Source organism: Sphaerodactylus townsendi, linkage group LG05 (genome assembly GCF_021028975.2).
Source record: "Sphaerodactylus townsendi isolate TG3544 linkage group LG05, MPM_Stown_v2.3, whole genome shotgun sequence".
Lineage (NCBI taxonomy): Eukaryota > Metazoa > Chordata > Lepidosauria > Squamata > Sphaerodactylidae > Sphaerodactylus > Sphaerodactylus townsendi.
The window spans coordinates 91752341-91778733 of NC_059429.1; the positions used below are offsets into that span (position 1 = coordinate 91752341).

Sequence of the window (26393 nt, forward strand, 5' to 3'; positions counted from 1 at the left end):
ACTATTACCTTACATCCCCTGTATTGGGGAGATAGAAAATGTTGAAGAAGGAAGGAAGAGTTGTTAAGATGATATAAGTAGGCACATGTTTGTGGGGAGGGGGGCGGTTGCATCAATGAACATCTGAGGCTGAGGAGCCTTGCCTTTGCTTGCCTGTGTGGATTGCACTATTCTTGTCTCCCCAGTTGGAAGACTGGAGGATCCAATCTGACACTAAGGTGGAGTGCTTATAAGGATTCTAAACAGACCTGTGTTAGCAATTGAGGTAACAATATTTATTCTTGTCTTTGGCCCTTTGTGTCATGTACCCTTTCTCTAGAATTTTATCTGCAATTGTCACACATGATTTGTGGCAAGCAACAGGACAGTGACAAGAGGTCCTTTAACATGGATTGCTGATGGCAATCTGGAGCAATAGGTATGGGTTCAATTGTGGTTCAGACACAGAATCAGTGAGAAAACAGTTATAGATAGCTCTTAAGAGGGGATTTCAGTTTCTTGGACTTACATTAGAAACTCCATTGACCCCGCTCCAGGAGCACTTCTAAGTGAGGCAATCCTTTGAGACATGATAGTCTCAGTGACGTGTACAAGGGAATCTCCTAATGATTTTAGCTTTTCTTAACCTTTGTGGGGTAAGCCAGGGAATCCATTACAGGCTGTGCTAGTATGAGATTGGGATGGTAAGCAGAAGCTTTAGCCCAGAAAGGCAGAAAGAAGAAGAAAGGGGTGGTGGAATAACGCAGCATAAATGTATAATATTCACTGAAAGAAGAAAAAGTGACTTAAGAAGAAAAGGCAAAGCTGAAATAAAAAAATCATTCTGTCTCTTCCAATTTCAAAGGAAGCATGGGACAACACTTTACTAATGAAGATGGGGAACAAACTGAGATTGATGTGGCTGAACTGCAAGAATGGTACAAAAAGTTTGTGGTGGAGTGTCCAAGTGGTACTCTCTTCATGCATGAATTCAAACGCTTCTTCGGGGTTCAGAACAATCACGAGGCTGAGCAGTATGTGGAGAATATGTTCAGAGCTTTTGATAAGAATGGGGTAAGTATCCAAAAGATTAAAGCAGTACTTGTGTCTAATGTAGAAGGCTCAGTTTATCTTCTAAATGTGATGTTTCCCTTTTGATCAACATGTTATTAGATCTCTTATGTAACAGAAGTGACAAATGTTCCCGAGTCACAGGAGACAGATTACATTACCCAGTACTTCATACAATGGGAGAGAGATCTAAATGAGTAGCTGTTGTTTAGTTAAACTTTCCTGCAGAGGCCAGCTTTTTCCCTCTAAATATTTCCCTCTGATTTGCCTACCAAATATTAAGAATCGATATTTTACCAAAGATCTGTGAATTGTAGATCTGATTCAATAATATTTATGAACACAAGTCATTATGGCTTCAGTCCAAAACATCTATGCACCCCCACCACTTCAAAAGCAGCTTTCATGAACCCCAGTGAACTTCTCTGGGAACTTCATGCATAGTGTTCCCACAGCAAAAAGAAATTCTGAAAGAAAACAAATGGTAATGCCTTGGTGCACACACCTAAAAGTGAATCACAGACAGTAATAGTAATATAATAGTCTAACTGGGCAACAATTAATTGTCTGATGAAACATCCTATCATTACCAGAAGGTGGAGAGAATCTTAAACCAGTGTATTAGAAATATGTTAGTTAGTGGGGCTTACTCACAGAAGGATAATGACTCTGATTTTCTGGGTGCTCGATTGTTTTAAAATGTTATACAATGCAATCCCGTCATTATTTTTAAGTAGCTGACTGAAATCAAGGCATGTTTAATTCAAACATCCTGCATGCGAGCTCCCAATGGCACCTGGTCGGCCACTGCGAGTAGCGGAATGCTGGACTAGATGGACTCTGGTCTGATCCAGCGGGCTTGTTCTTATGTTCTTATGTTCAAAGACTGATCACAATAAAAAAGACGGTAGAAGCATGTGTTCCTAATGTTGTATGTCTATTACTTGCAATGTAGATATTTTCTTTTTTTTAAGTGTGCCATAAACTAACAGCAAATAATGGGAATAACAAAAAAATGATTTCAGAAAGGGCTAGTTGTGAAACCTTAAGCTGCAAATTCCAAGGAGGGAGGGGCTTTCAAGTGCAAAGGTGTGTAATGGTGAAGTAGCAGCAATGGATAGAATTCCAGGAGGCTGTCTGAAATAGATTAGAAAGCCACCAGAAATTCACTGAAATGCTGTCCTCATCAATTGAAAGCCTGCTGAAAATGGGAAGAGGGGGAGGGAGGCAAGTAAGTAGGAGGGTTTCCTGGGCTAGTTTTCTGGTGAGAATTCCAAGAGGAGTCTGTGATGCACTGCCTACTTTGAACTTCTACTGCAGGGATAGTCTCTGCAGGATTGTAATGAGAATATGGCATTTAATTTGGAAAGAACACCAATCAACTATGAGTGTTACAGAGTATACTTATTTAGAAGAGTATTTGAGAAAAATGAGGAAAAAAGTAAGAGAATATCTATCGGAGTCCAATGTCATCAAATCTCAGAAACTAAACAGGGTTGACCCTGACAAGTATTCAGATGAGAGACCTCCAAGGAATACCAGGGCCATGATGCAGAGGCAGGCAATGGCAAACCACCTCTGTATGTCTCTTGCCTTGAAAACCCCACTGAGGGTTGCCATATGTCAGTTGTATCTTGATGGCAAAGAAAAAGAAAGGTAGTGGAGACATTTCATTATATTTCACAGAGGTCATGTGACCAGGTACATATCTAGTTAGTACTAATGACCAAATAGATTTAAGATGACATTTGGCAGCTGCACCAATTAAAAGCTATAGCAGGAAACAGAAGTTCATAATGTGTGCAGTATAAGTCAGAGCCTCCAATCATTTTCAGCCCATGGGCAGCTTTGGAATTCTGACGCAGTGTGGTGTGTACATTCTCAAAATGGTTACCACGATATGTCTACCGCAGGAGGCTCAGCCAGCCACAAAATGGCTTCTGCAGCTTACCTTCAGCCACACAGTAAAGATCCTTGTACAGTGGTGGCTTCTGTTGCCAAAGCAATGTTTAAAAAAAATCTGCATAGCCTGTCAAATCTCCATAGCCAATCGAAGCCCTGCTGGGGAAAAGCCCTCCTTGGTCCCACTCGCGTTGTAAAAACACTGGGCTAGTGCTAGAAAAACGACTGGTGGGCACCTGCCACCCACGGACATCACACTTGGGACCCATGACATAAGTAATACAAATTGCTGAAGAAGAAAGCAAAGCATAACATGAAATATTAAGGCTGTATTGAAAAATGAAACAATGGCAACAAGATTGTTTTTGGTTCTGTTTGACAAGTTTTGTGACAGCTATTGCAAAATAAGCCACTGACTAATTTTAGGATGCTTGTGGTCACAGTCTAATAGGTAGTGACAGAAAAAAATTAAATAGACTCGCCTTCGCCAATTAATTTTCAACTTAATTATATGCTATCAGTTTTTGTTTTTCTATCTGTCTAGTGTATTTTTGTCCCTCCCTTTCTCCTTGGAAGCAGTATGTATAATTCTCTCTTCACTGTTTAATCATTACTGTTTTATGCAACCTGCTTTGCTTATCTATCTATCATGCGTTTTGTTAGAAAAAAATTTTTGCAACCTTTCCAGCAACCTGCCTGAGGTGGCTTACAAGATAACAAATACATAACATTTAAAGATATTTCTCAAAATCCTGCATTTAAAACTCAGTCCAGCTTAAAAATGTAGACCATAAAAAGAGAACACAATTTAAAATAACCATTTCCAGACCAAAATAATATCAAAAGACTAACCCTGATAATTACAAGGTGAACAGAAATGTTTTAGCCTAGAGCCTTAAATAAAGCAGTAAGCAAGGTGCTTCAGCTGAAAAGGCCACTTCTGATTGTCATCTGTTTAACCTCTGAAAAGATGGGTACAGAGAGCAGAGCACATGAGACAGTTCTTAACTGACATGCTGGATAATATGGGGGGAGGAAAACCTTCAATGCCCCTGACCCTGAGTAATTTAGAGCTTTAAAGCTGACTAGCATTTTGAATTATGCCTGGAAACCAGGGACGTAGGTATAGATTTTTTATGGGGTGGGTTCGGGGGGTGGGACCACACCCCCACCCGCCTCTGGGGGTGTGGCCACGCCTCCCCAAGCTCCCCCCCCAGCCTCAGTGCTTATAAAAGCAGCTCTCTGAGGCCAGGGACAGCAGACTGCCCTGCCCACCCCCCCAGCAGGGCTTCAACTTTAGGCTAGGATCTAGCAGTATCCCCAACCTACAAACATGTTCCTGCAAGGGGAGTGCAGCCTTCTCTGGGTCAGGCTGGCTCCTCAGTCCTCAAGCACTTTTTGTCATTAACCAACAGAACCTCAGCCTTGTCTGGATTGAGATTCAGTTTATTGGCTCTCATTTAACCCATTACCATCTCCAGGCACCTGTTCAGGACTTTCACAGCCCTATCTGACTTAGCTGATAAAGAGAAGTAGAGCTGTGTGTAATTTGCACGTTAGTGGCACATTATTCTATACTCCCCAATGATCTCTCCCAGCAGTTTCATGTAGATGTCTAGCATCCTGTAGCTGTCTATGTAATCACGTTGAATGTTGCCCTTTCCCCTAGGAAATCAAAGTGGTGCACGTGGTTCTATTTGCCCAATCTTTTCTAATGAAATAAGTGATGGTGCGAGAGTGAGTCATGAATCAGGAGTAAAGTGGTAATTTTAATCAGGGGATCTCAGATCCTAGTTCAGCATTCTAACCAGAGGCGTAGCAAGGGGGGAAAGTGTCCGGTGTACTGGTGCAACCTCCCCCCAGAATGCCCTCGCCACACCCCCACAGGGTCATGCACCCAGTGTGTCGCCCCCCCATTCCCTTGGAGCTACGCCTCTGATTTTAACTACTACCTTCCAACCTGGGAGCCATCATGATGTAGTGGTTAAGAGCACGTGGACGGTAATATGGAGGAATGAATTTGATTTCCCACTCCCGGTAAACCAGATTTGTTTCCCCACTCCTACATTCCTGCTGGGTGACCTTGGCTAGTCACATTTCTTTGTGAACTTTCTCAGCCCCACCTACCTCATAAGATGTCTGTTATGGGAAGAGGAAGGGAAAAGAGTTTGTAAGCCCCTTTGAGTCTCCTTACAGGAAAGAAGGGGGGGGGGTATAAATCCAAACTCCTCCTCCTTCCTCCTCTATTACTTGCCTATTCCATTGTAGCAATTGCACTTGAGAGAGCCAGCAAAGATTCTAAAACATGCCAGGAGAACTGAATGCTGAGAGGAAGAGAGGTGGTACAATGACACTTTCTGGATTTTAAAAATGATTACAAAAATAAGAAGCAATGAAGCTGTGCTCTGTATCAAGGACAGGAGAATCAACAAACAGATGTGTGTTAATACTTGGGAAGAAATCCCTAGTCACTAAAATATAATAATCAGATATAATTCTGAGCCAGGCCATAAAATGTGGATAAAAAAATTCACCCAATGGGCCCAGGGACAGATGGTGTGTGTATATGGGGTGGTGGTGGTTTATAAACCTAAGGGAAAGCTCGGGATTTGCAGAAAAATATAAATGAAAAAAATACTTGGGGGGGAGGGGTAGAAAATCCCAAAAGTCAAAAAGTAATGTCTGTTTCTTCAAGAAAAGTGCGCCATTGAAATCCTGTGAGACTACTTCGTGAAATCTTGGTGGCCATTTTTTGGATTGCTGAGCAACCTGCAACCATCATTGCTGAGGATTCCTAGCTTCAATATCTGCATAGGGCTGACAAAGAAAAATGGTCAATGATAGAAGGGAGGAAGGGTAAAAATGGAGGGGCTGGAATAGAAAAAGAGGAGGGGCTGCCAGGAGGAAAAAGCTGAAGAGGGGGGCGGGAGGGACAGAAAAAGGTAAGGAGATAAGGAAAGGGGAGAACCCCCCCCCCCCAAATAATAGGATAAATATCTGTAGGTTTAAGCGATAAATGTAAGTGAGATCTCATGAGACTGTGTTCTGTGTTTGGTGGGCATCGTTGGGGTTGCCAAGTTGCAAGAAGATTGCTGATCCTTCCAAAAATTATAGTTGAAGATGGGTGGCACATGAAAGGTAGGTTGGTGAACAGCTGAGAAGAGAATAATGCAAGGAAAAGCGAGAGGCCATAAACAGGAAATAGGGTAGGGAAGGTGATACAGGGGAAGTGAGGTGCCACCCCACAAATCCTTGGAGATTCCCTCAATGCAAGTGGGCCTGCCGTAGTAGCTGGAACCACACAACTAAGCCACAGTTTTCTTAAGCAGAGGCTGCCAGAAATGGAGGAGAAGAACAGATTAAATTTGATTGGTTGTTAAATAGGAAAGAGTTAGGGTTGCCAACTCCAGGTTAGGAAATACCTGGAGATGGGGGGTACAACCTGGGGAGGGTGAGGTTTGAGGAGGGGAGGGACTTCAGAGCGGGATAAAAGTATAGTCTCCACCCTCCAAAGCAACCATTTTTTTCCTCAGGGGACCTAGGGTTGCCAGCCTTCAGATGGTCTCTCTGGTTTTATACCATGCTGAGGCCTGTTTCCTCCCCCAAACCCTGTCTTCAGATTTCACCACAAAATTTTTTTAAAAAAATTCTGAACATGGAGCTGGTAACTCTTTTCCCAGCCCCAGTAATTCCTCCCTGCAAGGCTAGAATAGGACTCCCCATGCCTTTTACTTATACCAGCTGAAAGCTGGATTGATGTGGTTGCCAAGCAACAGCCACTGACAGAATCTATTGCTTAAAGCTACTAGTACTTTAAAAATCATTTTTAAAGATTTCATGTTTTTTTCTGAAAATCTGCATCCCTTTTCAGGTTTGTAGAGATATATGTCTCGCCTGTTTTCAGCTCTAGTCACCAGATTGAAGTATCCAAAGATTTGCCCAACTTGGGTATTAAAATATAAGATAGCTTCTCATAAAATTGCACTGATCTTCAATGGCATTTCATCTAGTAGGGTGCCACAGGGCTCAGTTCTAGGCCTACTACGTTTCCATTTTTACCTATATAATTCAGTAACATGCAGAGTGAACACCCTTTGGTTGAGGGTTTGTCGTCACATTCAAAAACGAGTCGCTGCAGTGGGGAAGCAATGCCTTGTGGGCCTTCACCCTGCCAGCCTCCTCGTTGCCCCATCTGCCCTCCAACCCTCCCTCCCAACCAAGTGGCCATGGTAGGGAGGCGACAGTTTGTGGACTGCTTCCCTGCTGCCCCCTGAACAGCCTCCCTGTTGCCTTGCTTGCCCTCCAGTGCCCCTCCCAACACCAAGCAGCCATGACAGGAAAGTGGCTCCTTGTGGCTTGCTGCCCCACCCTACAACAACTTCCATGTTGACCTACTCGCTCTCCAACCACTCTCCAACTAAGGGCCTGTTGCCCCAACCCCAACAATCTCCCTGTTGTTCCACCTGTCCTCCAAGCACCTCCCAACACAACAATCCAGGCAATGTGGAGCACTGGCAGTAAGCCACCAATACCCCACAAGCCCCAGTGGAAGCCCTCCATCTCAAACCCACTCTCACCCTCCAATGACCAAACCATGCCCTGCAGAGCACTGGCAGAAACCCTCCGATGCTCCATGGGCCCGCCAGAAGCCCCACCATTTTCCCTCCCACCAAGCTGGCCCCTGTATGGTAATTGCAGTAAACTGACGATGCTCCACAGGTCCTGGGCAGAAGCCCTGTTCCCCTGCCTGCTCACCCAACAACCAAACCAGGCCCTTCAGAGCACCAGTGGTAATCTGCTGATGCTCCGTGGGGGTTCCAGAAGGCCTCTCTGTCCCCACCCACTGACACAAATGATGAGGTGACCAGCACCACCTTGTCACTCACTGCCCCCTCCCAAAGCCCTAGGCTTTTCACTCCCCCACTTGTAATCTCCCAGCCCCCAAGAAGCATTCCCTCAGCCAGGCCCAAACTTCCCAATTCTACCCTTCCCTACGACAACCCATTCCACCCTCTCCTTATCTAAAGCCTCTCTGTTCCACCCTCCCGCTGCACCAAGCCTTCCCATTCCGCCCTTTCCCTGCCCCAAGCCTCCCCTTTCCATACCCCACAAACAACAACATTCCCCCCCTTCAACAGCCCCAAATAGCCCCATTCCCAGCCACACTCCCATCACACAAAACAGCCCCATTCAACCCTCCAGCACCACCCTTCACCACCCTTCACCACCTTCAACACCCAAGTAGGTGGAAAGTGACTGGCCCAGGGAAGAGCGAGGGGCAGGTGATGCACCAGTAAAGCCTATTTTGGGGGAGTCAATGCTTGCTTGCCCTTGCTTTTCTAGAACCCACTGCATTTCCCCCCACAATGGGCAATGCTGCTAATATTTTTTTAAAATGATGGGGTGGAGGGACTGCTCATTAAATTGCAGATGACAACAATTTGAGAGGAATAGCGAATACCCTGAAAGATAAAGATAGAATTAAATGAGATCTAAAGATGCTGGAAAAGTGGTCAGATGTGAACAAGATGCAGTTTGACAAGGACACATGTATAGTTCCACATTTAGGTAATAAAAATGAGAAGTATGCATATTGGGTGAGGGATCTACTTCTAGGTAGCAGTGTGTGTAAACAAGATCTAAGGGTATGGGTGGACTGTAAGCTGAATATGAGCATTCAGTGTGATGACGTGGCAAAAAAGGCTAATACAGGGCGTTAGGGTGTATCAACAGAGGCATAACGTCTAAATCTCAAGATAGTCGTGCTGCATACTGCATTGATCAGGCCCCACTAGAGTACTGTGTTCAGTTCTGGAGGCCTCACTTCAAAGAGGATGTGGATAAAATGCAGCTGATGCAGAAGAGAGTGATGAGAATGATCAGGGACCTGAAGACCAAGGCCCACAAGGAACGGTTGAATAACTTGGGAATGTTCAGTCTGGAAAAGAGAAGACTGAGGAGGAACATGATTTCTCTCTTTAAATATTTGAAAGGCTGCCAATTAGAGGAGGGCAGGGAACTGTTTCTGTAGACAGCAGAGGACAGGACTCACACTAGTGGGTATAAATTATGGGTGGGATGGTACTAACTGGATTCCAAGAATAATTTTTTTACAGTAAAAGTAACTCAGCAGTGGAATCGGCTGTCAAGTGAAGTGGTGAGTTCCCCCTCAGCATCTTGCCCATAATTTATATCCATTACAGTGACTATAGTTTGGAGAAGAGACGTCTGAGGGGGGATATGATTGAAGTCTCTAAAATTATGTATGGGGTAGAAAATGTTGACAGAGAGAAATTTTTCTCTCTTTCTCACAATACTAGAACCAGGGGGCATACATTGAAAATGCGGGGGGGGGGGGGGGGAGAATAAGGACTAATAAAAGGAAACGCTTCTTCACGCAACATGTGATTGGTGTTCGGAATATGATGCCACAGGAGATGGTGATGGCCACTAATCTGGATAGCTTTAAAAAAGGCTTGTACAGATTTATGGAGGAGAGGTCGATCTATGGCTACCAATCTTGATCCTCTTTGATCTGAGATTGCAAATACCTTAGCAGACCAGGTGCTCAGGAGCAGCAGCAGCAGAAGGCCATTGCTTTCACATCGTGCATGTGAGCTCCCAAAGGCACCTGGTGGGCCACTGCAAGTAGCAGAGTGCTGAACTAGATGGACTCTGGTCTGATCCAGCAGGCTCTTTCTTATGTTCTTATGACTGGACAAACACTTGTCAGGAATGCTCTAGGCTAATCCTGTGTTGAACAGGGCATTGGACCAGATGGCCTGTTTGGCTGCTTCCAACTCGTAGATTCTATGATAAGTAATTATTATTTTGGATTTTATTCTGTCATCTGTCGCTGTAACTACTTTTGTTGTGGCTTGGGTGTATTCCTTTCTCAAACTGATGATCTGATAATCATGTGTATTTTTATGAGGCTTTTGTCAACTATCTCAAGACATTTTATTGAGAGACTGGATAGAAATGTTTTAGATCATTTAAGAAAAACCTGTAGCTTACTTACACAATCAAGATTCAGAAGCAGTTATACCAGGAGCATTGTCCCAGGCAAATGAGTTTTGTCTGCATGAACAATGAAAGTAATCAAATACTGTTTCAACCACAAACCTATACTTCTCTGTGGAATTACGATCTCCACCCAATATACTCAACATCCTTCCATACAAGGTCACAAGCTGAGATGAGAGGTGAGTCAAGAATTCCTGAGCCTAGCCAGAAATTACTGCCTTGCTTGGAAATTCCTTCAGGGACTAGAGTTCACTTTTTGATATCCCACTGACACATAAAAATCCCAAAGCAACAGTAGTGTAACAACTTTTATTAGGACTAAGTTAAATGTTGCCAAGTGTTAAGCAAACTTGCTAGTTCTTCAGAATGTTGCTTTTAGATGGTTTCCCACCTTTTGGACGGTTACCAGCAAATTCTGAGCACATAAAGTTGCACAACACCTGTGTACAGGCAGTAAAAACAAATTCATAAAACAAGCCAGCAACTCGAACTGCTACAGTAAATCGCATTGACTTTCAATGTCCTATAGCTTATTTGAATGGTAAGAAATTGTTATATGTGAGGAATTCTATCACATATACACCCATATGAAAAGGGGTACCCTCAAGTGCCTGCCCAGTGCCTTAAGGGAATTTTCCCTCCAAAAATGAGAAGAGAAAGAAGAACTGTAATGAACGATACAGCTCTGACTGAGCAGCTTGCTTGCTTTTTTCTCTTTCCTTCTGTCAGAACAGACTTTTAGTAATATGGAGAGGGTATTTGACAGTTTGGATTACTTTTTAAGTTTTCCCGCATTTATAATTCTCTTAAGCAGTCAAAATATTCTTTAGCTGTGCATCAATGGCGCTTTTCAGTTAGGCATAGGAGCTGCTCTGAATGAACCCCAAAATAACCCATTTTGTTTCTGATAAGAAATAATAAATTGGCACCAGAGGCTTGTAATGCTGAACCATTAAATTAGAAGATTTTAAGTATAGGAACCAAGTGAAAGAGCTTTACTGGTAAAGGAATGCTGGTTGCTGAGAGGTTACTGTTTACAAGTTGTTTCCATAACTGTTTTTCCAAATGGTATAACTTTCATAGAGGTCACCATCTTAGTGCCTTCCTATCGTTACAGTCACTTGAACTCTAGATAAAAACATTTAGGTACTGCCATATAGGTGTTACAATGTTCTGTTATGCTTTCTAGCCCTTTATTTAAAAACCTCAATTTCTACCCTCAGGTAAGTGTAACTCACACAGTTCCTTAAACACTAACTCTAAGACAGTCTCTCTACTAGAATGTCTCTCTCACACAGTGCTTCTCATAGAAGGATGGCTGGTCTCCCTCAGGAAGCTCCAATACTCTCTCTATAAAACTCCTCCTTCAGGAGCTTCCTTGCTCTATATCTGAATGGGGTTCTCCTCATAGAAAACTTCCAAGCCTCCAGTGTGATTAATCAGTGTTATGGTGAACTCTAGGACCTTCCATATCTTAAATCTGTCCTTCCTGGCCCTTAATTGAAGTAGCACAGCTCACTTTGAACTGGCCCTCAGTTATCAGAGAACAGAGCTATAACAGAATAACTGTTCTCTCTGGATCTCAATTCAGTTATTTCTTCAAAACTCTCTGTCCTCTGGTGTGCAGTTTTCTCAACCAATCATGAATGCTAAAGAATGCTGTGCAGTTTTCTCAGCCAATCATGGCGAGTTCCAGATTAACCCTGTGGGCACTGAACATTCTACTGCCTAAATGTGCCTAACTATCTGTATACATTACATTTCCCAAGTGTGTTTGAGGAGTTACTTGCATTGAGAATGTAAGATGATCTAGCATTTCCATGGATGCTGCCACTGTTCTGAGTAGTGATTTGTGAGGCTCAAACAACATGCAGCACTCTCACAAATTGAAGGTTGACTTGGGAATGATTTCTTGTGGCTTGATCCCAGTGCCGTGGGGGGGGGATGGTGCCTGGGGCAAAATGGCACCTGGCCCCGCCCCCCACTCACCTTAATACTTTAGATGTCCTAGCAATTCATGAGTTTGCTGCTAAGAGTTTGCTGCTACCTTAGAAAAAGCAGCCTGGTGGGAACTACACTTCCCAGGAGACCTTGCGAGCCCAAACTCCTGTGGGGCTTGCAAGGTCTCCTGGGAAGTGTAGTTCCCAGCAGGGTGCTTTTTCTAAGGCAGCAGCAAACTCAAACTGAGGTAAGTGGGGGGCAGGAAGGGGGAGGGGTATAGCAGACATGACCCCAATGGCACATGCCTGGGGCGTGGCACCCCCGCCCCATTGCAGCTCTGCCTATGCTTGATCCCCAGAGATATTTGTAAATTGTATTCAGCATTTACAAATGTCTGAACTAGTTATGACTAGTCTTTTTATTAACTTATTATAATATAGGTATTCTTTTTCACTTGTGGCTCAAGTTAGTTTATCATTTTAGAAATTTTTAAAAACACAGAATATAAAAAAAAACCAGTTTGTCTCCTCTCCAAGAAAAAAAATAGTCAAATTGTTTATTCTATGGGGTTATCAAAGCCATAAATGGACACTGGTCTATATGCCATTTAAAGGAAATAGAAATTACTTGAGCTTTTCAAAATTAAATTTCTATTTTGTCTCCATAGGATAACACCATTGACTTCCTAGAATATGTGGCTGCCTTGAATCTTGTTTTGCGAGGAAAATTGGAACACAAACTAAGATGGACCTTCAAAGTGTACGACAAAGATGGGAATGGTTGCATAGACAAAACTGAACTTTTAGAAATAGTTGAGGTAAGTAGAAATATATCATTTATTACTAGACTAGTGCTGAAGCCCATTTGAAATTAAAATAAAGTGGGCTCAAGAAGAAGGAGAGGGAGGGTGGAGGACCCCACTCCTCGTCCCTCCAGGAAAGCAGCCCATATTGTTTGGGGTAGGGGAGGCTCCTGGGTTGGGGGAAGGTGGGCGGGGACAGGATGGAATGTCATGAGTCCTGCACACCCATTGGCTGGGGTTTCGTCATCAGATGTTCCATCCCTTAGCCAATTATGTATAAGGATATGCCACCTAGTTCCATAGCTCCAGGGTGGTAGTTTGCATATAAACCAGTGGTTCTCAACCTGTAGGTCACGAACCCTTTGGTGGTTGAACGACCCTTTCACAGGGGTCGCCTAAGACTCTCTGCATCAGTGTTCTCCATCTGTAAAATGGATAAATGTTAGGGTTGGGAGTCATCACAACATGAGGAACTGTATTAAAGGGTCGCGGTGTTTGGAAGGTTGAGAACCACTGATATAAACCATTTTGGCTTGGAGTAAATGTGCAAAATGTATTCTGTTTATAAAGACATGGAAGATCTAATTATGGGAAGGCATGAGATCTTAGTACAGCAGACATGTTAATTCTTTAGCTTTTAATGAGAAAAGCATGCACATAAAGTAAATAATTCATTCCTCCTTTTTGAAAATATATCTTAACTATGCCTTTGCTCTGATCATTTCACCCAAGGTTTCTGAAATTACATTATTATAAAAATATGAACTTTGATGAGAATAATTTTAATATTTTTGCTTGTATTCACTCAGTAACATTGATTTCATGATAGTATGTAAATGGTTTAATCTACACATGCTTGAGCGCACGCACGCACTGTTATTAGTAGGTTTATATGAATCATAACTTATATAGTAGTGACAGTGAGGCTTCAACATAAAGGATGTAATCCTAAATATCTTTCTTTATTGCCTCACTTTCCAAAAGTTTATAGGTATGACACAGATGATGCAGTAGTCTGGTTTTCTTCTAGTGTTAGACAGTTTGATGACATGGTTTGGCTAGAGGAAAGAACTAGAGGCTTGCAAAAAATGTAATTTTTGGATTTAGGTATATTAGACACACACAAAAAATCAGTTTGCCCAAATTCCAATATTGGCATAGTATTCAGATTATTTATTTTTTTGAGTTTCCAAATTTTTCAGTTTATTATTCTCTATGAGAAAACTTTCTGGGTAAGTGATGGTTGTTTTTAAAGGTACAAGCACCAAAATTGCAGCTATGCTGCTTGTGCCTATCATTTAAATAACCCCCCAAATTCTATGGACTCAGGGTGCTTCCAGCCATCCTCCATTATTTCCTATAGAGAGGGGGAAAACCTCCAAGTTGTATTCAGGGCAAAGCTACAGCTGGAAACAGTAATTACTGGTCAAATTTCTCCTATGGAAGAACCAGCACAATAGTCCCACCAGAACCATTGCAGGATACAGTAGTAGAACTAGTAGAACCACAAACCAATGGGCCTATCCAAACAGAATCAAAATCAAACCAGATAATCTTTTCAGTGGAAAATCCAGGTGAGGGGAGGCACTTTTGCAAGCCCACCAGACACAATGGCAATGTGCACAAGTCCAGCAGAACACAGTGCCACTCTGGAAGTGCAAAAGTAATATCAAACTGGAGAATCATAGCAGAACAAGTCCAAGCGGGAGGTGGGGGGGGAGACACAAGGCAGCTCTAGCAAAGAAAACAAAATATAGAAATACAGGGAGGCAGCTTGGCAAGCTGATAAAAATGCAAGGAAACACAGAAACAAAGAAAAACAAAGAAAAATAGGGAGAGGGAGAAAAACCCTGCTTGGGAGCCTGCAAATGCTGGTTCCCAAACTTCCCAATTAATCCTGAATATTTCTGGGATTTTGGGGACCATTTTTTTTAGTACCCTGAAAAAATCCCTGGTATTTTTTGGGATTCTGAATGTACCCCAAAATACCAATAACATATTTTTCAGGTATCCTTTCTGCTTGGTTGTATCAGAATGCACTCCCCTGCTTCCATAATAGCCTTAAGAAACATGAATTGATCTTGGCTGGGCCAGCGGAGTGGGATCAGATGCATATCGGGGGACAGGGGGCTTGAACCTCAAACACTGCTTGGAGGGTGCAGGAAGAGCCCCCACCCTGATTGATCTAGCCTGGCTTAGTTGTCTAGAAATATGCTAATCTTAAAGCAACCAGAGGGGGTTTTTTTTGGCTGAGGTGGGGAAGAGAAAAATGGCCTTCATTCCTTCCCCTGCTGCCACTCCCACCCCCCCACCCCAAAATCTCTAGTTAAAATTAGCCTACTTCTAGGCAAGCAAGAGCTCAGAAGAGTGAGGGCAAAAACAAGGCTAGAAAAATAATGCTGTCCTGGGCCTGTTACCGCCAGTCTCTTCCCAGACACAAAGCTACTCTCCTGGAAGTAAGTTAAGCGTAATTTTAAACTCAAGGCTTTTTTTTTTGCGGTGTGCACAGTGGCAGAGGGGAATGTGGGCAATCTCCCTCTTCCCTCCAATCTCTCTCTTTCCCCTTTTTTCTCTTTCCCCCTTCCCCCCCCCCCCAATTTTTTCTCTGGTTGGGGAATATACTACTGAGTGACAGTGTGAATGATTAGGATCTTGGGGTGTGGGTGGACAGTAAGTAAAATATGAGCATCCAATGTGATATAGCAACAAAAAAGGCTGATGCAGTCTTGGTATGTATCAATAGGTGCCTACTATTCAGATCTCAGGAGGTTGGTTGTGGGGCGGGGGGTGGGAAGGTTGAGAGCTTGCCTCAGGCACCATTTTCTGTAGATACACCCTTGAGTGGGATTCTTAGGTGGTCGTGCAGAGATCCCAGCCGTCGAGTGCTGCTGAAGAATGAGACTCAGACAAAACATCTTTAGGGAATGACTGGTTTTAATAGAATGTAAAAGGAATGATAATGTTGTCATCACAGGTTTTAACTAATTAGTGCCTGATGATGAGCACTACTACCAAAACACTAGAACTGTGCTAATGCTGGAAAGTCCATGCTGTAGATAGATACCAGTATTCACAAGTGAACAAGGGTATTTTGTAAGAGCAGAAGTGTTCATATGCATGCTGTTACTTATCCTATTTTTTTGTGAACTTCTACTGGCCAAGTCTCCCATGCCCCTTCAGAAGGGACCTCAAGCCACAAAAGGAAAAGATTGATAACATCCTCTACCAAATCCTCTTCCTCCTCCCTTGTGGAGGTTGCAGGTTTTGGGAAGGGCGGAATCTTGATCCAGGCTGGTTGGATTTTTATAACTCTGATTGGCTTACCTTGTGCTGATTCCACCCTTACCAGCAATAACTTCACCCCAAAATGGAACCCACCACCAATATTATCCTGCCAGCATATCACCAATGAGATATTGGGCCCTGCTGTATTTATCCCTTGACAGTCACTTCCTACCCCGTTCAGCATGCCATTGAACCTCAGTGGAAAGTTTCTCAAGACCAGCCTAGGTGGCTACCACCCAGTCTTTGCTGCCACCATCCAAGCATCTGCAGCCATCTGCCATGTGAAGGCTGCCCCAGCCATCCTTAATCCTGGACTGTCAGATCAATGCCCAATGCCACATGTTTGCCTTGAAGAGCAATGCTGTGTGATTTGAGAGCCCCTACATTCAGTGAAGACAGCAAACTGTGTAAAGAAGCAACTGAAAATATCTCACAAAGATTGCTACCCCAGTTATTATTTTTAAAAGCCTAGGAGAAAGGATTACGCTTGGCAAAAGCAGAATTATTAAGTTTAACCATCCTCTAGAAAGAGCACCAAAATTAGCTGTAATGTTCAAACCCAACCTCCCTCTCTTTGTCCCCAAATTGACCTAGACACCTGCAGAGCTAAAATTAAATCTTAATGTCTTTACTGAGCTAGCCTGTCATCTTAGGGTGAGTCATAAGCATCAGGAGTGTAAGAAGCTGATGACCTATATAATCAGGCTTATATGTAAATTTAACCCTAGTTTTAAGGTCAGTAGGGATTTATCCATGGCAGAATCAACCCACAGTCTGCTAAAGGGACATACATCCAAACATAGCTGTTGCTATGAGCAGCAGACGATCAAAAGGAAGAAAGGAAAGGAAACAAGAGACTGTGACACAGAATCCTCATACCTGCGGAGAGCGGGAAGTGATGAATTCAGAAGTCTTTGAATGGTCGTGATGCTAACTAAAAAATTTATTCAAGGAACTTAGTAAAAGGCTGGTAAGAAGTATTGATCAGAAAGCAAGAGAGAGAGAAGTGTATCTGAAGAATGGGTGGGTGATGGAGTAGGAAGGATTAAGAAGGGTAAGAGCTCAGAGGCCATTGACGCTAACCTGTTGTCAAAGAGCAGGCCCAGCCATTCATCATGCTCCCACAGATCAGTCTACTCAATTCACATTGCATTATGACCCAAGCTGTAGGTACATTTATGTAACAGTAGGCAGTAGCCCAATTGACCGTTTAAATTAGAAAAGTAAATAAAGGAGGAATGACTTGGACAGAAGCAGTCGCAAAGGGGAGGATGGCTAACTTTCCACTGATTTTCTTCTCCATACACCCATCCCACATTAATAGCTTCCATTAGTATAGTGTTCCAAACGTGTGTGCTTATGCCACGCCCCAAAAAAATTGTTTTAAGCAAGCAGGACACCAACAGAACTAAGGGAGACATTTCTATCCCAGCCCTGAATATGATATTGTTGACAGGATTATCACAAACAAAACTCACCTAAAGTGGGTATTTTGGGGTGCAGCTTCTTCCACCTAGTGTCTTCTATTTTGCTATGCCATTCTCTGTCCCAGATAGAGAAATACTGGTACCTGGATTCTAATCTTCTAGGATTCATCTCTTTTAATTTTAAACACATCTATCCCTCAAACTTTTGATGCAGAGATTACTGTCATTTGTATGTAATAGTAAAGAAAGTAAAAATAAAGTAGATTTTATGGTCAAAAGGGAAATTGCAACTATCAATGACTAAATTATATTAACTTATAAGGAAAAAGTGTATTTAGGGTTTTTAGCAATCAATTAAAAGCATGTTTCCCTACCTTTCTCCCTGAAAGAACTTGAGGCAAGTTCCAATTTAGTTTTAGAAATATACCTTTGATTAGTCTGGTTCCAGAACTTTGAAACTCTTTCCTCGAGGAGAGTTATCTGTCTTCATTTATCAATCTTTTTCACTAGACGGTGAAGACTTTTTTGTTTCATCAAGCATATACCCAATAATGGCTATTGACCCTCCTTCTAGTGTTGTTTATGTGTTTTAATTGAACTTTTTTGTAATTTTAACTGTATCTTTAAATGTTTCCACGTTTTTTATGTTTGTTGCCTTGTGGGCCCTGAGCAGAGCAGGAGGGAAGTGGCATAAAAATGCTTTAAATAAATAATAAATCAATAATTAAATTAAATAATTAAATAAAGTAATAGAAAATTTCTGCAAATATAAAAATTGAAACAGATTTAAACAATTGATCAGTGTACAATCTTCTATTTGCAGTGGCTATTAACTCAGTAGAGCACGGAGGTACCTCGGAATATCATGTGCTGAAAACAAAAAAGAAGGGATATTGTTCTGCTTGTGGATTTGCTGGAGTCATCTGTCTAGCTGTTGTTGACACTGATTTATTTTATTTGTTTAGGGAATTTATATGTTGCCCCTCCAGAGACCTGCTCAAGGAAACTCATTTTTGTTATTCAGATATAAAACTCTGCACTTATTCTTGTTGAATTGTATCTTGTTCACATCTACCCACTTTTCTAGTATGTTCCGATCTCATTGAATTCTATCTCCATTCGGGGATGTTCCTCCCAGTTTGGTGTCATCTGCAAATCTTCCATCCCTTTATTCAGAACATTTAAAAATAATTGAAAAGTACTAGATCCAGAATTGAGTCTTGTGGCACTCCACTGGATATTTCCCTCTAGCAGATAAAATGTCGTTGACAACTACTCTTTGAGTGTGCTACTCCAATCAGTTCCCTGTCCACATAAGCAGCAGTGGCTTAGTGGCTAAGAGCAGGTGTACTCTAGAATCTGGAGGAACCGGGATTGATTCCTCACTCTGCCACTTGAACTGTGGAGGCTTATCTGGAATTCAGATTAGCCTGTGCACTCCCAACACATGCCAGCTGGGTGAGCTTGGGCTAGTCACAGTTCTTCTGAGCTCTCTCAGCCCCACCTACCTCACAGGGTGATTGTTGTGAGGGGGGAAGGGAAAGGAGTTTGTAAACCCCTTTGACTCTCCTTGCAGGAGAGAAAGGGGGCTATAAATCCAACTTTCTTCTCCTAACTATTGGAGGCTCATTCCGCACATGCAGAATAATGCACTTTCAAACTGCTTTCAGTTCTCTTTGAAGCTGTGCGGAATAGCAAAATCCACTTGCAAACAGTTGTGAAAGTGGTTTGAAAATGCATTATTTTGCGTGTGCAGAAGGGGCCTTAGAGTCCAGTCCACAGTCCTCCAGGTTACCTATCAGAACATCATGGAGAACCTTGTCAAAAGCTTACTGAAATCAATGTAAACATTGTTTACAGAATATACACAACCCAGTAGTCCTCTCACTCAATCAAAGGAAATGAGGTTGGTCTGGCGGGGCATGTTGGGGAAAAATTTGTGCTGATTTTCATGGGTCACCAAATTGTCCTTCAGACGCTTAAAGACCTTAAATTGTCCTTCAGACGCTTAAAGACCTTGAAAGTCTGCTCCAATATTTTCCAGGGGAAAGAGGTCAGACTATTATTCTCCAGCTGTAATTTTGGGTCATCTTTGCCCCCTGTTTTTGAAGGTTGGGATAATATTTGCTCTCCTTCAGTCTCCTATCCCTTAAGAGGCATTGAAGATGATGGACAAAGACTCTGTTGGCTCTCTAGAAAGTTCTTTGAGCACTCTTGGGTGTACACCATTTGAACCAGGAGATTTATACTCATCCAGTGCAGCCAAGAACCTCAACAAACCTCTCTGTCCATGCCAACCAGCAGCCCAGACATCATGTCTTGCCTGCTGCCATCTCTAGATGGACCTGTTCTGTTCTTCAGGGGGAAAACCTGAGGCAAAATAGGCAGTGAGCCTGTTTGTTTTCTCTCTGTCCTCTGTCAGAGTTTCTCCATTTTCACTCAACAGCAGGCCTATCACCTCTTTTACCCTATGTTTGCTCCTCATCCTAAGACGTAATTCGCTAAGGATAAAATGCATAGTTACAACTCACTTCCACGTGTTCTGGTGTCCCAGTCCCCTGCTCACTCGCCCCCCAAAAACCAAGCAGAGCTCCACAGGGCAACAAAGCACCCTCCTGCCTGGCCTGACACCAGCCCACATCTACCTCCTGCTTGCCTCCTCGCTCAGACTGCCTTGCCAGGCTCACCGCTTGCCGCCTTGCACTGCTCACTGCCTCACCTGGCCCACCAACTTGCCCTGCCCTGCCTGACACAGCTCACCTTGCCCATCCTCCCCCCAAAGAAGAAGCAGGGCCAGGAGGGGCAGCAGCAGCAGCAAGCTGTCCTCCCACCTGGACTGGTACAAGCCCATCAAGTCCCTTTCTCCTGACTTTTTCTTCTGACGTTTCACCTGCATCTGTAGCTAACATCTTCAGAGAGGGGGATTGCCCATGTGGTGGCTCTCTCCACCAGCTAGATCCAGCTTTGCAATGGGGGGGATTCTTATGGATTTGGGGAGAATTCTCCCCATATTCACAGGCACCCTGCTGGTTCCTCACCCCCTTTGCAATGCTGGGATCCAGCAGCAGGGTGCCTGTGAAGATGAGGAATAGGGAAGCCAGGCTGTTTCTCCAGAAAGAAAAGGAGGGAGCTGGTGACATAGAGCCAGGGAGGAAAGAAAGGCAGAAGTTGCTCCCCTCAGAGGGCATTGTTCCCATCAGCAGCTTTTCACAGCCTGTTGTATTTGTTTGTACAGTGGACTTTACTGCTAGTGTATGTGTGTTTTTACCTTAACAAGTCACATTATAAATACCATTAACAATATATAAATACATTCAATATGCAATTAATACAATATGCAATTCATAAAACATTTCATGTGACTTTTCCAGTTACCTACACCTTAGGTGTACCTTCTAGAAAGTGTCAGCCCCCGTGTTTTCCTTTCTCTTGATGTGAACAACATCGAACTTGTAATCTTGCAACTGAAGACCCCACCTGATTAGCTTACTATCTGGGCCATTGCAATAACTATAATAAAAGAAACAAAAATGCTAAAAAATGAAATGAAATGAAATGAAAATGATCTAAATACAATTTCTGTGCACATCTCTAAATTCTTAAACAGAATGCTCAGAAACAGGAGCATTTAATTCCCTTAGATATCCCACCAAACCAGGGTCGTATCTGCCATGGGGACATGTGACGTCAAATGTCCCTGGGCACCCCCATCCGGTCACATGGAGGGGGGCGCAAAAATTTCAGGTTTGTGTTTTTTGTATTTTTAGTGTTTTTTTTTCAGTTATTGGCCTGCAGGGGGCGCAGGTTTTAGGCTAGCAGCACCAGAATTTCAGGGATTTTTCAGAGGACTCTTCTGATGATACTACCCAGGTTTGGTGAGGTTTGGTCCAGGGAGTCCAAAGTTATGGACTCCCAAAGGGGGTGCCCCCATCACCATTGTTTTCAATGGGAGCTAATAGGAGATGGGGGCTACATTTTTGAGGGTCCATAACTTTGGACCCCCTGAACCAGACTTCACCAAACCTGGGTGGTATCATCAGGAGAATCTCCTAAAGATACTCTGAAAGCTTGGTGCTGCTAGCTTAACAATTGCACCCCTGACAGCAGGTACCCTCCAAATTTCCCCAGATTCTCCTTTTAAATCTACCCCTTCAGCATGAATTTAAAGGGAGAATCTGAGGTCCCCAGTTTAAACATTGAAAGTGATGCTAGAAACCTGTTAGATTTAGCTCAGTTCAATGTTGTTTTAACTGGGAACCCCAGATTATCCCTTTAAGGTGGATTTAAAAGAAGAATCTGGGTCCCTAGTTTAACCACCATTGAAAGTGATGCTGTTTAGGGGTGGATTCCACTGGAGGTGTTTAGTGAGAGATGATGCTGACATTTGTTTGGTAAATGTTTTGCTGGGGGGATTTGTGAGAGACTTATATGCTTAATATCCACTTGCTCTGGCTTGGAGCTGTTTCTCAGGCTAACAACCTACCTCATAGGGTTGGTGTGAGGACAAAATTAGGAAAGAGAGTTGGTGGGGAGAGAGCCATGTATCTTTTGTTGTGGTGGGGATGATTTGTGAAAGATGATGCTGATGTTTGTTTGGTAAATGTTTTGCTGGGGGTGATTTGTGAGAGATATACATGCTTAATACCCACTTGCACTGGCCTGGAGCTGTTTCTTAGGCTAACAACCTACCTCATAGCGTTGGTGTGAGGACAAAATTAGGAAAGAGAGTTGATGGGGAATGTTCTTGCGGTGGGAGGTGTTTTTGTGAGCTGGTGCAAAAAATCATTGTTTGGTCGTGGTGGGGGAGGGTGGCCACCCATACCGGGGGGGGGGGGGGCACCAAACTCAGATTTTGTCCCCAGGTTCCAGTTTGTCTAGATACACCTCTACACCAATCACTGGAGTAGAGAATATAGCACAGAAAGAAATAAGCTTAATTTTGCCTGTATAAAGCCACCTTGATCATGGTAGGGATCCTTTCTCTCTTGAAACCACAAATTACACTAGGATGTTTTTTCCTGTTGCTTTTTGTCTGTGATGTACAGTCTTCTGATTATGTTTTACAGCTTTACCTCAGAATCACACAGTCGTTTTTTAGGTTTGCTTTTCCATTAACATTACTTCTTTCATAACTGGTCTTCTTCCTTCCAGGCTATTTACAAACTAAAAAAAATATGCCATCCTGAAGAAGTAGCAGAGGGTCCCCATCTCACTCCAGTGGAAGTTGTTGACAGGATATTTCAGTTAGTGGATCAGAATGGAGATGGTAAGTTGTATGCTGTTAGAATGAGATTGGTGCCCCTACTTGGAACACTGTAGCCTGGCACATTTTTTAATGGGTTCACTGAAATTTGTTATCAACAAAGTAATATTCTTCCATTTTAGAACTCTAGACTGGCAAGGACCAATTCATTGAAATTTTTAGCATGTTCCCAAATATAAATTTTTGAACCATGATCTGATATCGTTCTTCAAATTTGTTTTATCCATTATTTTCAATTTGGAACTGGGCCAAATGTTACAGCATTTTGATTATCAATCCAAAAGTTGTGCTTTGTGGTTCCTCTGGCTCAGATTGTAGAGCCTTCACTGGGCTTGTCCTGTTCAGGTTCACTTTAGCTCTCTCATTGAGAGGAGTGCAAAAACAAACAAAAAGTTCACTGTTATGATTCTGAAAATAAAAAAGTAAACTGGATCTTTTTCACACTCAGTACTCACAATTCTGATTGATGAGAACCTGAAATGACTCAGTCTTGACATTTTGGTAATTGTTGTCCAATGAAGAATGAAAGAATTTTCATCTGTAGATGCTGCCAACATATGAATTTGGTCAACTCTCACCCTCCATCCTTCTTTTCCTCTCTTGTCCAGTGAAAATGATGTAGATAGGTGACAGAGGAAAGGATCTTGATTAATGCATTGGCAGCAATAGAGTATTGCATAAGCGCTGATGTGCACATTCAGAATATACAGGATTTTATTTGTTCTTTTGCATCTTTGACACACTGACACCACCTTTCTCTTGGATTGATTCTCTAGGGCAGTTATCTCTGGATGAATTCATTGATGGAGCGCGGAAAGACAAGTGGGTGATGAAGATGTTACATATGGATATGAATCCAGGTGGATGGATTGTTGCACAAAAGAAAAATTCAGAGTTTGAATAGTTGCCTACATAACTTGGGAAGTGTAACAAGAAAAAGGTTCAGAGTGCTGCATTTCCAGATGTTATCGTCAAGTGAGCACATCATTTCATGTTAGAATCATCTGAGTATCCAGAACAATACTTCAGGCAATTCTAACAAACCAAGCATCCATACAAACCAAGCATCCACCCATGCATTCTGAAAGCAATGTGGAGGGCTAACTTCTGAAGACCACTGCTGACTAGATAGAAGAAGAAGAGTTGGATTTATATCCCCCCTCTCTCTCCTAAAGGAGACTCAAAGGGGCTTGCAAACTCCTTACCCCTTCCCCCTCATAACAAACACCCTGTGAGGTAGGTGGGGCTGAGAGAGCTCTGAAGAACCATGACTAGCCCAAGGTCACCCAGCTGGCGTGTGTTGGAGTGTACAGGCTAATCTGAATTCCCCAGATAAGCCTCCACAGCTCAGGCGGCAGAGCAGGGAATCAAACCTGGTTCCTCCAGGTTAGAGTGCACCTGCTCTTAACCACTACGCCACTGCTGCTCCAGATAGACTGGAGAACATATGAATACTTGCTGTTTGGCTTATTGGCTTGCACTTATGGTTGCATCCTGATTAATGAAACTACAAGAGTCTTCACCTGAAAGTTCAGTGGCATTGGATACACACAAAGTGACTGGTGAGTGACAAGATCAGTATGGAGGCGTAAGTTTACTGCAAGAGACATAAGTCTACTGAAACAAAGGAAGTGCTTTTGTAACAGTCTTTAAAGGAGAACTAGACTGTTTTGATATATAGGTTGTGTTCTAATGGTCCTGTTTACTGTGTAAAGTAAATGTGTACAGTAATTGTCCCACTGAAAATATTATGGTCACAGCAAAATATTGTATTTAATTAATCTGAAAAGCCTGGGTAGATGAAGTACAAGATATTGAGGTTGGATGCAACTAATGATTTCTGACTTTTTTTCTTTGTCCACTCATTCATTGTCTTTGGGAGCTTCCCCCACATAATGAATTCAGTTGGAGCCATTCACTTTGCAGAAGTTCCAATGCAGCTGAGCAAACTTTGGAACAATTCAGATGGTGCTTCAAACTATGGTTGGAAGATCAGGAATGTGCCATATGATCACACACACCTTCCACCCATCTCATACAATGATCCCTCTCCCAGTACTGGAATTGGAAGCTTACCATGCTGTCAAAATTGAGCGAACTATAGTTGATGCTCATGGTGGTTGCCTCCAAACCTTGGTTTGCAAACCCACATGAGTTACAAATTTCAGATTGTGGTTTCAAAGCTAACTATAGTTTGCTAAGTTCAGGTGTCATGTTCAGAGAATCCAATGCACATGCCTGTCATATTTAGAATATTGGAAAGTAGCATCTGAATTGGGTCTGTGTCTTGAGTAAGAGGCAGTAATGAGAATTTTATGGGGCAAAGGTCTGTATTTGTGAATCCTCAATATAGTCTTGTCATTGTTACTTATAATAGCTATAGATGAATGTGTGGTGATCTTTCACAGTTGCTGAGCCTGAAACATTTTGTGAATGGTGAACAGCCAACAGTTAATTCTTAGTGTATAGCCTCAGATATATCATTATAGTTACTAAATCCCTTCCAATACAGGAGAACTCATTTTATTCGAATGGCCTGATGCACATTCAAGTAATAAGACCTAATTCTTATAGATAGTAAATAAGGCAATAGAACCTATTACTGGACTACACTACTTCAGTCTGCAAATGTAGACACACATGATGGAACATTCCATTCCCTCCCCCCACCCAACAATCCCTGCAAAGATAAAACTAGCATGTAAGGGTTGCCTGGAGACTGGCAGGGAGGAGGGAGCTTGGAAAGGGCAAAGTTTGGTGGAGGGACCTCTGCAGGACATAACGCCACAGAGTCCACTCTTCAAAGTAGCCATTGTCTCCAGGCAAACAAATTTCCATCATCTGAAGATCACTTGTAATTCTGGGAGATCCCAGGTCCCACTTGGAGATTGGCAACCCTAGGTAATGCTATGCTAGAAAACTTTCTAATCCATCTAGTTTTCTGTGTGCAAGGGCCTGGGCTCTTTTTTTTTTTTAATAGGGAGGAACTGTCAATTATATGAGCCTTCTGCAGTCTCATATAGTATAGCCCAGGCACAGGTTTACCACTTAATCTGCTGTTTGTGAGAACAAAGCTTATGAGATCAAGATAGATTGGACGGGTGTTCTGTTGACATTTGATTATATAAGGGTGCATGGAAAAGACTAGTGCCTGCACCTTTCACATGCACATCTCTGATACAGCAGAAGCGGAAGTTCCTTTGGATATTGTAAAGATAAAGAACTAGCATGGAATGATGTGGCCCCATGTAGGCTTTGGAGTTATCACACCAGTGATCATTTGTCAGCTGTTTGCATGCCACAGCTTGCTGTAACACCCATTTGCAACGTGGTATAAATCTTGTGGGTCAGTTAGGCATCGGTATTCAGCCTTTGCACAACATGACCTACAGTTTGGTGCCAATGTGGAAACACTAGAAGAGCAAAGTACCTGCATAAGGAGAAGGGCCAAATGCAAAGATAGTTTATATTTGCAATAGTGTGCAGTCAGTCTACTGAAGGAAAATATTTCCAACTTGAAATTACAATATAGTAAAGTGTAATCAATTTTCTTTTTAAAAACACCTCCTATAAAGGAGGTTGCAACAATTGCTTTAATTTTTCTCCCGTGGCCTTTCATTGTAAAACTTAGCTTTTTCTTTAGTAAATACCACACTTTATTTGCAACACTTTTTTGTCATCTTAGTTTTAAGAATAT

The 26393-nt window shown here is 42.6% G+C and overlaps 1 protein-coding gene across 1 annotated transcript; it reads left to right on the forward strand.

The window, feature by feature from the left end:
- Positions 1 to 641: 641 nt before the first annotated feature.
- Positions 642 to 23916, forward strand: GUCA1B (guanylate cyclase activator 1B). Its single transcript, XM_048495861.1, has 4 exons — positions 642 to 1053; positions 12587 to 12736; positions 22585 to 22699; positions 23473 to 23916. Exons 1-4 carry the CDS (start codon positions 850 to 852, stop codon positions 23598 to 23600), a joined length of 597 nt encoding a protein of 198 aa, XP_048351818.1. The 5' UTR covers positions 642 to 849; the 3' UTR covers positions 23601 to 23916.
- Positions 23917 to 26393: the final 2477 nt, after the last annotated feature.